The 13402-nt window shown below is 33.9% G+C and overlaps 1 protein-coding gene across 6 annotated transcripts in view; it reads right to left on the bottom strand.

The window, feature by feature from the left end:
• CNBD1 (cyclic nucleotide binding domain containing 1) overlaps window positions 1-13402 on the bottom strand; it is a 511584-nt gene that overhangs the window by 61697 nt on the left and 436485 nt on the right. For 5 of the 6 annotated variants that reach the window (XM_047842481.1, XM_047842482.1, XM_047842480.1 and 2 more), the window contains 2 exons: window positions 9519-9637; window positions 7498-7563 (listed from right to left, as the gene is read on the bottom strand). The exons of the other annotated variant lie outside the window; for it this stretch is intronic. In XM_047842481.1, coding sequence (XP_047698437.1) covers window positions 9564-9637 — 74 coding nt within the window. In that variant the 3' untranslated portion in view covers window positions 7498-7563; window positions 9519-9563. Of the gene's footprint in view, window positions 1-7497; window positions 7564-9518; window positions 9638-13402 lie in introns of those variants that run through there. 6 annotated transcript variants of the gene reach the window in all.

Here is a 13402-nt window from a genome sequence, read left to right as displayed (position 1 = left end):
TGTGTTATTTTTCATTTTTTAATTTTCATTTTCTTTGCCTTATTAATTCCTTTTCTTCCTTCAAAATGATGAAACGAAGGAATTCACCCCAAAAGAAAGAACAGGAAGAAATGACAGCCAGGGACTTAATCAACACAGATACAAGCAATACTTCTGAACTAGAATTTAGAATAAGAATAAGAATTTAGAATAAGAATACTAGTTGCGGTCAAAAATAGATTAGAATCCCTTTCTGTGGAGATAAAAGAAGTAAAAGCTAGTCAGAATGAAATAAAAAATGCTATAACTGAGCTGCAATCTCAAATAGATGCCATGGCGGCAAGGATGGATGAAGCAGAGCAGCAAATCAGCGATATAGAGGACAAGTTTATGGAGAATAATGAGAAAAAAAAGAGGGAGACTAAGGCAAAAGAGCATGATTTAAGAATTAGAAAAATCAGTGACTCATTAAAAAGGGACAACAGCAGACTCATAGAGGCCCTAGGAAATGAATAGAGAGAAAAAGGGGTAGAGTGGTTATGTGAGCAAATCATAGCAGAAAACTTTCCTAACCTGAGGAAAGGCACAGAAATCAAAATCCAGGAAGCACAGAGGACTCCCACTAGATTCAACAAAAGCCTACCATCAACAAGGCATATCATACTGAAATTCACAAAATACTCAGGCAAGGAGAGAATCATGAAAGCAGCAAGGGAAAAAAAGTCCTTAATGTACAAGGGAAAACAGATCAGATTTGTAGCAGACCTATCTATAGAAACTTGGCAGGCCAGAAAGGAGTGGCAGGATATATTTAATGTGCTGAATTGGAAAAATATGCAGCCAAGAATTCTTTATCCAGCAAGGATGTCATTCAAAATACAAGGAGAGATAAAAAGTTTCCCAGACAAACAAAAATTAAAGGAGTTCATGGCCTCTAAACCAGAAGGGCAAGAAATTTTAAGAGGGACTCTCTGAGGGGAGAAAAGACAGAAAAAAAAAAAGACCAAAAGCAACAAAGAGCAGAAAGGACCAGAGAACACCATCTGAAATTCCAACTCTCCAGGCAACATAATGGCAATAAATTCATATCTTTCAGTACTCATTCTAAACGTCAATGGACTAAATGCTCCAATCCATAGACATAGGGTAACAGAATGGATAAGAAAAAAGATCCATCTATATGCTGTTTACAAGAGACCCATTTTATACCTAAAGACACCTAAGGGGATGGAGTACCATCTATCATGCTAATGGTCTACAAAAGAAAGCCAAAATAGCCATACTTATATCAGACAATCCAGACTTTAAAGACTGTATCAAGAGATGAAAAGGGAATTGTATCATAATTAAGGGGTTTATCCACCAAGATTTAACAATTGTAAACATTTATGCTCCAAAGGTGGAGGCACACAAATATATAAATCAATTAATCACAAACATAAAGAAACTCATTGATAATAATATCATAATAGTAGTACTTCAACACCCCACTTACAACAATAGACAGATCATTTAAAAAAGAAAATCAACATGGAAACAATGGCTTTGAATTTACACGGGACTGGATGGACTTCACAGATAAATTCAGAACATTTCATCCTAAAGTAGCAGAATACACATTCGTCTCCAGTGCACATGGAACATTTTCTAGAATAGATCACATACTGGGACACAAATTGGCCCGCAAAAGTACAAAAAGATCAAGATCACACCATGCATATTTTCAGACCACAATGCTATGAAATTTGAAGTCAACCACAAGAAAAAAATGTGGAAAGATAACAAATGCTTGGAGACTAAAGACCAACCTACTAAAGAATGAATGAGCTATCCAAGAAGTTAAAAAGGAAATAAAAAAGTACATGGAATCCAATGAAAATGACAATACCACAGCCCAAAACCTCTGGGATGTAGCAAAGGCAGTCATAAGAGGGAAGTATATAGCAACCCAAGCCTTCCTCAAGAAGGAAGAAGGGTCTCAGATACACAACCTAAACTTACACCTTAAAGAGCTGGAAAAAGAACAGCAAATAAAATCCCAAACCAGCAGGAGACAGTAAATAATAAAGATTAGAGCAGAAATAAATGCATTGAAACCAAAAAATAAACAATAGAACAGATCAATGAAACCAGAAGCTGGTTCTTTGAAAGAATTAACAAAATTCATAAACCCCTAGCTAGTTTGATCAAAAAAAAAAAAAGGAAAGGACTCAAATATATAAAATCAAGAATGAAAGAGAAGAGATCACAACCAACACAGCAGAAATACAAACAATAATAAGAGAATATTACAAGCAATTATATGGCAATAAAATGGGCAATCTGGAAGAAATGGACAAATTCCTGGAAACATACACACTACCAAAACTGAAACAGGAATAAATAGAAAATTTGAACAGACCATAACCAGTACAGAAATAGAATTAGTTATCAAAAATCTCCCAAAAAAACAGGAGTCTGGGGCCAGATGGCTTTCCAGGGGAATTCTACCAAACATTTAAAGAAGATTTAACACCTATTCTCTTGAAACTGTTCCAAAAAATAGAAATGGAAGGAAAACTTCCAAACTCTTTCTATAAAGCCAGCATTACCTTGATTCCAAAACCAAAGGCCCCACTAAAATGGAAAACTATAGACCAATTTCCCTGATGAACATGGATGCAAAAATCCTCAACAAGATATTAGCCAACAGGATCCAACAATACATTTAAAAAATTATTCACCACGAACATGTGGGATTTATACCTGGGAGGCAGGGCTGGTTCAATATCCACAAAATAATCAATGTGATTCATCAACATCAATAAAAGAAAGGACAAGAACCACATGATCCTCTCAACAGATGCAGAGAAAGCATTTGACAAAATACAGCATCCTTTCTTGATAAAACACTCAAGAAAGTAGGGATAGAAAGATCATAACTTGAGATAATAAAAGCCATATATAAAAGACCCAATACTAATATCATCCTCAATGGGGAAAAACTGAGAGCTTTTCCCCTAAGGTCAGGAACAAGACAAGATGTCCACTCTTGCCACTGTAATTCAACATAGCATTGGATTTCTTAGCCTCAACAATTAGAGAACACAAAGAAATAAAAGGCATCCAAATCTGCCAGGGGTAGGTCAAACTTTCACTCTTTGCAGATGACATGATACTCTATATGGAAAACCCAAAAAATTCCACCAAAAAACTGCTAGAACTGATCCATGTATTCAGCAAAGTGGTGGGATATAAAATCAATGCACAGATATCAGTTGCATTCCTATACACCAAAAATGAAGCAACAGAAAGAGAAATCATCCCATTTACAAGGAATTGATCCCATTTACAATTGCACCAAAACCCATAAAACACCTAGGAATAAATCTAACCAAAGAGGTGAAAAATCTATACACTGAAAAGTATCAAAAGCTAATGAAAGAAATTGAAGAAGACACAAAAAAACGGAAAAATATTCCATGCTCCTCTATAGGAAGAACAAATATTGCTAAAATGTCCTTACCCCCCAAGGAAATCTACAGATTTAAAGCAATCCATATCAAAATACCAACAGCAATTTTTACAGAACTTGAGCAAACAATCCTAAAATTTGTAACCAGAAAAGACCTCAAATAGTCAAAGCAATCTTGATAAAGAAAACCAAAGTTGGAGGTGTCACAATCCTGGACTTCAAGCTGTATTACAGCTGTATTACAAAGCTGTAATCCTCAAGACAGTATAGTACTGGCACAGAAACACATACTCAGATCAATGGAACAGAATAGAGAACCCAGAAATGGACCCACAAACGTATGGCCAATTAATCTTTGACAAAGCAGGAAAGAATATCCAATGGAAAAAAGACAGTCTCTTCAGCAGGTGGTGCTGGGAAAACTGGACAGCAACATGCAGAAAAATGAACCTGGACTACTTTCTTACACCAGACACAAAAACAAACTCAAAATGGATGAAAGACCTCAACATAAGACAGGAAGCCATCAAAATACTAGAGGAGAAAGCAGGCAAAAGCCGCTTCGACCTTGGCCACAGTACTTCTTATTCAACACATATTCAGAGGCAAGGGGAACAAAAATGAACTATTGGGACCTCATCAAAATAAAAAGCTCTGCACAGTGAAGGAAACAATCAGCAAAACTAAAAGGCAACTGACGGAATAAAAGAAAATATTTGCAAATGACATATCAGATAAAGGGTTAGTATCCAAAATCTACAAAGAACTTATCACTCAACACCCAAAAAACAAATATCCAGTGAATAAATGAACAAAAGACATGAATAGACACTTCTCCAAAGAAGACATCCAGATGGCCAACTGACACATGAAAAAATGCTCAACATCACTCTTCATCAGGGAAATACAAATCAAAACTACCATGAGATACCACCTAACACCTGCCAAAATGGCTAACATTAACAACTCAGGCAACAACATATGTCGGCAAGGATGCAGAGAAAGAGGATCTCTTTTGTACTGCTGGTGGGAATGCACACTGATGCAGCCACTCTGGAAAACAGTATGGAGGTTCCTCAAAAAATTAAAAATAGAATTACCCTACGATCCAGTAATTGCACTACTAGGTATTTATCCAAGGGATATAGGTATGCTGTTTCAAAGGGAGAGATGCACCCTAATGCTTATAGCAGCAGTATGAATAATAGCCAAAGTATGGAGAGAGCCCAAATGTCCATCAATGGATGAATGGATAGAGAGGATGTGGTATATATATACAATGGAGTATTACTAAGCAATCAAAAAGAATGAAATCTTGCCATTTGCAACTATGTGGATGGAACTAGAGGGTATTATGCTAAGTTAAATTAGTTAGTCAGAGAAAGACAAATATCTTAGGACTTCACTCATATGAGGACTTTAAGATACAAAACAGATGAACATAAGGGAAGAGAAGCAAAAATAATATAAAAACAGGGAGGGAGACAAAACATAAGAGACTCTTAAATATGGAGAACAAACAGAGGGTTGCTGGAGGGGTGTGGGTGGGGGAATGGGCTAAATGGTTAAGGGGAATTGAGGAATCTATTCCTGAAATCTTTGTTGCACTAAATGTTAACCTACTTGGATGTAAATTTAAAAATAAATAAATTATTTAAAAATAAATAAAATAAAAATATACATAAAATAAAAAAATAAGAAATCAGACAGGAGAGTCTTTTGAAGTAAAAAAATACTATAAAATAATGGTAATTAAACAGTTTATCCTTTTAAATAATAAAGCAAAGAACTGAATAATCAAGAGTTTGGAAAAGATTAAAAATAACTTTTAAAATAACCAATGATAAAATACTAGACTATTAAATGCACAATATTAGAAAAATTAGCCATTTATGATTGCTTGGGGGTAGAAATGATCCTTGCATTACATGAAAAGAAATTCTAAATAATTCAAAACTAGGTTAAAACAAACTATAGCACATTAGACACAAAACCAAGAAGCAAAAGTGGATGGAGAAGGATAGCTGTCATTATATTTAAAAAAGTGGGGTGGCTGAAAATATCAGAAAACTAACTGACAATGGATGGACTAGGGAAAATATTTCCAATATATGTAACAAGAGAGTTTTCAGTACTACTAATTTAAGGAAAAGTCATATGAATTGATGAAAAAGGGACAAACTAATGAAAATAGAAAAGATATATGAGTAGGTAATAGCAGAAAAAGAAATGCAAATGTCAAATGAATATACAGAAGATGTTCTAAACATTAATAATTAAGGAAATGCAAATTAAATGATATTGTTGATTCTTATGATTCACAATAATTATGGTCTATAAAATTGCCATAAAAACTGAACCACTACTCCTAGAGGAATGACAGGAATAAGTTTGTGTGAATCTCAAGTCACATTTTCATCAACCGAACAAAGCATAACCTTGTTTTATGAGTGTTCCTGTTTAAAGATACCTTATTTAATAAATACTGTTGATGAATTCCTTAACATCGAACTCATAGTCTATAGCACTGTAACCCATGCTTGAATGAAGCTTTTCTAACACATGTTTTTTCTCCCTAAGGAATGTCACAACCTTCTTGCACTTCCCAGACAGCACTTCAGTACTAGGGGGCATTTTTAAATAGGAAAATCACCAACAACCACAAAAATGAGTAAATCATGGGACTAAATAAATAGTCTGAAAAATTACACTTATTTATGGTATGAAAACTGAAAGAAGAAGGCAGTGTGTGTTGGCCACTTAGATTTTTGGTTGCTCGGAGCATGTCTGTGAATGGTCCAGAAAGCACCATAAATATTGATTTGGGCATTAAAAATCAACTTCAGTGAGTAGGCAGATTCAAAATACAGAATCGAAAGATAGTGAGGATCATTTTAAACCATCTGATGAGGATAGCCTGAAAAAATTGTATGCCCAATGTTGGTGTAGAGAAACGGGAATTTGCATACTCTGTTGGTGGAGTATAGTTTGGTAGTAATTTTTGGATAAAATTTGACAGTATATATAAAATTTAAATGTTCCTGCAGTATGGCTAAGTAATTCCATTTCTAGATCTAGCCTTGGTAATATAAATGTTCATAAAAATGTAAATATAAAAGTGCTTATATCAAGAACGTTTCTCATAGCATAATTTGATAAACAATTCAAATGTTCAGTTTTAAAATAGTATTAAGCTGAATTATAATGAATCCATACTATAGTATATGGTATAGTAATTTCTAAAAAAAATATGTTGGACCTATATACACTCAAAAAGTAAGATATCCTACATATATCAGGTATAAAGGCAAGTTGAAACACTATATATAACTTATGTTAATAAACCCAATTTATGTTAACATTTAAAAATTTGCACATATATATAAATTCATGTAAATATATGTTTAAGGTCTTGAAGTAAATTCAGAAAAATGATTACGTATTCTTCTAGGATAGGAATTGAGATTTGAAGAGAAATTTTATTACACTTAGGTACGCTATTTATTTATTTATTTATTTATTTTACTATTTTTCTGTACTACATTGCTGATTTTTTCCCACAATAACAACATTAAAAGTAATCTTTGGTCGTTGTTTTTTGTTTGTTTCAATTTTTTATTAGTTAAAAAATGTATTACAAAAAAGCAGGAGTTATAAGGAACAGAACACTATCTTTGCCCTTGAAGATTCAATTAGCAAGAAACACAAGAATACATTTTGTTATATAATTCAAAATTACAAAGTATCATGAAAGACAGATATCTAAGTATCATGAGCAAGAGCAATTGATTCTAAGTTAAGCATGGACATTACAGTGAAAGAGGGTAACATCCCAAGAGTAGAAGTTTGCTAAATGATTTAAGAAGAATTCTATAGTTCTACAAAGCTAATAATAAGGTGTTTGGAGAAAGTTAATTGGTTGGCTGCATAGATTATCATGGCAGATTATAGATAGCCACTCACAAAAGACTGAAGAAGACTATTGTATTGCATAATTTCTGGGCCCTAAGAAAGGAATCCGATGGGGGACAATACACCTAAGGGTTATATTCAAGACTTATCTCAATATTTCCTCTTCCATAAGATTCCCTTGTTAGACAGGAGTGTCTTTATCTTCCCTCTATGAACTCCTAAAATGTATGGAAAATGCTCTGTTTGCATACCTTTATGACCTCCCTGCCCTGACACTGGAGGGTATGATCAAAAGCCATCATGAGATTCACAAGGGGTTAACATCACAAACACACACACACACACACACACACACACACACACACACACACCACTACACAGACATACACACAAAAGGTTTGTACCTGTGTTACGCAAAACAAATTTTCCTTTTGTTATGCTCCCAACTTTGTAAACATGTATTACAGAATTTTTCATATCGTTTGGCACATATTAGGAAACCAATAAAAGTTTCTTAAATATTCATCTCCCTTTTCTCCAGAACTTGTGTTCTAAAAGCCATACAGTTGCAGTAAGAAAATTGTTTTCATTAAAAAACAATCCATGCTAATTTCACAAGCATACAGGCAACTATGAATCTGTACAATCTTTAATCTATAACTATTTATTATCATGTTAAATTTTTATCTAGAAGGGGCCTATAGTAATTTATGTCAAGTTCAAAGTATATATTTAATTTTATATCATTATATTCTCAGTGAGAAAACATTTAACAAAGTACATTGAACTGTTAATCTATGTTCAGTAAGTGAAGTGGGAACCAAATATTAAAACAATACCATTTTGCTTTAATTCAATTAATTGTTTTGGTGGTTTAATGTCTTTGCTTAAAAGGAAATAAACAATGTCTCGTATTGATCTGCTTCATCATGGCAGTAATGAAAATAATAGAGTTATTTCTTTAGCTCTAGTAAAAAATTATGTTTTCTTTTTTATGCATTTCTTTTTTTATTAAGCAAGCAGACAAAAAATTAAAAAATCAAGATGGCTTAATCAAATGAAAAATGAGTTTAATTATCTGAAACCTACACTAAATGTTTTTTGTTAAAAACAACTAAGAATTTATGTCTCCCTTTGATATATGGAAAGCCACCCTCTAACCAGAAAAGTAAAACACAGAGGTCTTGAATGTTAAGCATGCTGAAAATGAAGCACACACACCATCTATGAAAAAAGGTGTTTTTGCCATCATATCCTTGGATATGCAGACAAAAGAGTAGAAATAATTATTATAGCCTTTCTTGTAAGCCATTCTTCAGTTTGTGTGTGTGTGGCGGGGGGGGGGGTGGCATGTATGAAGGAGCTGTGAGAGAGGAGATACAGAGAGAAAGGGAACAACAAGGAGGATGCAAATGGCTGCAAACAAAATTAAAGAAATAGTAAATACCAGGACAAAATGGTTTTTCTTTGGGATTCATATTGTTAAATTTAAACTTAATGATTGGTCTGAATATATATAAGTTGAACTATCCTAACATTTTTCATTCCCCAACCCACACCATCTCTTCATCTAAACAGCTATTGTGTTTACAGCTGGGAATAATTACCTGACATTTACTGGTGCTTTGTATTGGGAGGGTTCTTCTTTTTTTTTATATCACTAAACTAAACTGTAATTCTTCAAGGAAGTTCTGATTTTAAATATTCTCTAGAATATATGTTAAAATACTCAATATGGTGTGCTTGGGTGGCTCAGTCAGTTAAGCCTCCAACACTTGGTTTCGACTCAGGTCATGATCTCAGGGTTTGCGAGATCAAGTCCTGTGTTGGGGTCTGCACTGACAGTGTGGAGTCTGCTTGGGATTCTCTCTCCCTGCCCCTTCCCTGCTCATGCTCTCACTCTTCTCTCTTAAAATAAATAAACGTTAGAAAAATATTCAATATGACCATGATTATATTCAATCAACAGATGACAAAACATACCCTTTGATCACATATACAAAGTAAACATGTAGCTGATAATTTGATATTATTCTTAAATCACATTTTATATTACCTTTAATCTAAGAGTAGTTGACTGTATCCTTTTCTCAGTTTCAACAGGTCACTTATTAAACTAACTTAATTACATATTGGACTATAGAGAATCTAAAGGATAATAACTGTTACTCACTGCTCCCTGAATAGTCAATGTTCAATTGAACCTGCTCACTTGTATTTACAATTGCTTCCCTGAATTTTGATTGTATTTCTCTCTCCCATCAAGGTATCCACATTTGCTGTCTTTGAGACCTGGAAAGAGTCACACTTACTTCATAGCTCTGCTCAGTGACAGTGCACAGGTGGTTTTCTTTTCCTGTTCTATGGCATAGCTGATTTCTGCACTCATCTTGGCATTTAACCATTCACTGGGCTTTTACATCTCATGCATTGATCCCTTATTACTGTCAAACTTCCTATTTTGGGGGGGTATCACTGACTTTTTCTTTGCAATTCAGACTTGTTTTACTATGAATTCCACAATCTCTTTGGGGAAAGAAACAATGGTTCATATTTTTGAACACCTCAGAGCCCAGTTCTGATAACATATTAGATGCTTTCTAAAAAGTTGAATTCATGTGGATAAAACACAATGACCAATAACAATTTAGTCCATATGTCTTTTTGCAATTACCCATCTTTGTTATTTTAGGAAAGAATTGAGACTACTTGCTCATATCTTATCTAATTAACAGCACAGAAGAACTGTTTCTGTAGGTAGGATATTACTGAGAGTAAAAAAATTGTCTAGTCACAGTGTGAAATATGCTTGAGTTCTGTCAGTGGGAATTGTTTCTCCCACTTTGTCCTAAACAACAGTCTGCTCCCATTCTGTTTTCTGGAATCTCCTCTTGGTAATCTTCTTTTGAGTCAATATGCCTAAAAACAAAGTTGCTTTTATCCTCAGTCCTTCTCTACTCCCAATCTTCTAAATTCCTAATCTTTCCAATTCCTCTGCCTAAAAGCTTATAGTCATTTCATAGCCCTGGCATCAAAAAAAAATATCTGTAGGCGAGCACCTGGGTGGCTCAATTGGTTGGGTGTCTGACTTCAGCTCAGGTCATGATCTCACTGTTTGTGCTTTCAAGCCCCATATTGGGCTCACTGCTTCAGATCCTCTGTTCCCCTCTCTCTGCTCCTCCCCCACTCATGTTCTCTCTCTCAAAAATAAATAGATATCAAAAAAAACAACTCTGTAGGTATACCTTCAGAATATTAACTTGAACTATTTGAAATGATAATATTGTAGGTAAAAAATAGTTAAAAGCCAACAATGTTTATGGCTCACCCATAATCATTCAGAATCAGAACACTTCTAATCATCTTCAGTGCTACTCTTCTAGTCCAAGTCGTCATCATCTCTTTAAAATTATTTTCAATATTTTCTCCCATTCTGTGAATTATCACTTTCTTGATAGTAAAATTTGCATTTCAAAAGTCTTTTTTTTTTATCAAGTCCAATTTAACTTTTCTTTTCTTGCTTGTGTTTTTAGGATCATATCTAACAAGGGTTGCCTACCCCAAGATCACAAAGATTTACTCTCAAATTTTCTTCTAAGAGTTTTATAATTTTAGTTACTACATTTAGTTCTATGATTGTCTATGACCCATTTTAATTTAATTTTATGTGTAGTGTAAAGTAGGGGACCAACTTCATCCTTTTGTGTGTGGATATCCATTTGTCCCAGCATCATTTGCTGAAAACACTATTCTTTTCCCCATTCCATGTCTTGGCACTACCGGCCAGAATTTAATTAACCATAGTTATATAGGTTTATTTCTAGACTCTCTATCTTATTCAATTGATACATATGTCTATCTTTATGCCATTACTACATAGCTTTATAAGTTTTGAAACTGGGAAGTATAAGTCCCCCATATTTGTTCTTTATCAAGATTATTTTGGCTATTCTGGATTTCTTGTGTTTTCATATACATTTTAGGATCAATATATCCTTTTCTTAAAAAAAAATAGCCTGGGAATCTGATAGGCATTGCACTGAATCTATTGGTTAGTTTTGAGACTATACTATCATCATCTTTTATATAAATTTTTATTCCCACACAACTGACGTTTTCACTTCAGTCTTTGCTCCTCAAACCTATTCCGCATATAGAATCAATGTGATTCTTTGAAAATTGAAATCAGATTATATACTGCCTCTGTATATAAATGTCCATGCCTTTCTGCTTCACCCAGAATAAAATATAAGGTCCTTTCAATGGTTTAATGGTCTGGCATATACTTTTCTTTGGCTGCTACACTGATTTCATCTTACAATTTTCCCCTTTAGTCACTCATTTTAAATATACTGAATTTATCATTAATTATGCCGTGCACAATCCACCTCAGATTCTTTATACTCCCTATTCATTCTGACTACATCCTTCCTCCTCGGAGCATCCTTCACTTCCTTCAGGTCTCAGGTATAATACTATTAGATGGTATTTGATCCTTTTTATCTAAAATAGCATTTCTCCATCTATCTCTGTCTTCTGATCTGCTTTGTTTTTCTTCAGAGCACTTACCACTGCCTGAAATTTAATATATACCATACATATATGTTTTTCATATTTATCCATCAAATTTAATGTAAATTTCATAAAAACAAAGATTTTTTTTGTTCACTATTTTGTCTTCAGTGCTTAGAAGAGTGCCTGCCACATAGCAGGCACTCAGTAAATATTTGTAGAAAAATTAACAATATATTTTAGAAGTATCTAATTGCTATAGATGAAATAACCAAATTTAGCAGGAGTCTGTTAGACAATGTAATATACATATAATACACAATTAAAACTTCTCCTTCTTCTTACATTCAATATTATTGTATTATTCAAGCAGTATGTCTACTTTAAAGCACATGTCAAATGATTTTGAAGACCAACATAGTCTTAATGAATAAGTCTTCTTTGAATTTATTTTTAGCAAGTCAAAAATACTAAGGTCTCATAATCATTACCAGTCCTGACAAGCAATAAAATTTATATCACCATTTTCTAAAAAGAATCACTGGCATCTCATAAATAGTATTCTAGACAAGGAAGCCAAGAACATTTAACTTCTTCACAATTCTATTTTTAACTCTGCATGATTTGGAATGTGCTGCTGGACAAGTCATTTATCTTTTCTAACATTAGGTTGTGTTTCTTTAAAACAAAGCTAATACAACTTGCTGTTATTTATATTTTGTCATGCATATAGCAATTTTGATAAAGGTGACATAATTCTAAACACAGGCTAATTTTGCACTGGAGAGTTGCCATTCAAAAATAAATAATTCCTGTAGTATAAAATTTTCAGTGTGAATAAAGAAGGATATATTGATATTATAGTATGAAAAATAACAGAACTATAAATGCATAGGAAGCTGTATGGTAAAGAAAAGTATCAGGAGTCAGGGAGACTTTTGTTTAAATGTTGATCTATACTTCCTAAGTGTAGTAGAATGAAAAAGTTTAATTTTATGTAACCTTAGTTCTTTTCTCTAAAAGGAGAGTAACAAACACTTTTATAGCACCCAACATGGTGTCTGGAATATGATAGGTGCTAAATAAATGTGCAGTTCAATCCCCTTGATAAGGACTATCAAATGGCCATGGCACCAAGTATAAAATCACAAGTATCATGAAAAGATAAGCTGAAACAACTACCTCTGTATGAAGCATGTGGGGATAACTGGAATGAGTTAAGATTTCCATTATTCGTTTTTTTTAATTTTTTTTTAACATTTATTTATTTTTGAGACAGAGAGAGACAGAGCATGAACGGGGGATGGTCAGAGAGAGGGAGACACAGAATCTGAAACAGGCTCCAGGCTCTGAGCTGTCAGCACAGAGCCCGACGCGGGTCTCGAACTCACGGACCGCGAGATCATGACCTGAGCTGAAGTCGGCCACTCAACCGACTGAGCCACCCAGGCGCCCCCCATTATTAGTTTTTTAATTAGCTGATATCTCCATAATAAAATCATATAAAAAATGAACATTTTGGGGACACCTCTCTGGCTCAGTTGG

This window comes from Prionailurus viverrinus, chromosome F2, assembly GCF_022837055.1.
Source record: "Prionailurus viverrinus isolate Anna chromosome F2, UM_Priviv_1.0, whole genome shotgun sequence".
NCBI lineage: Eukaryota > Metazoa > Chordata > Mammalia > Carnivora > Felidae > Prionailurus > Prionailurus viverrinus.
The sequence above is the reverse complement of the archived record's forward strand: the minus strand, read 5'-3'. Positions and strand labels throughout refer to the sequence as shown.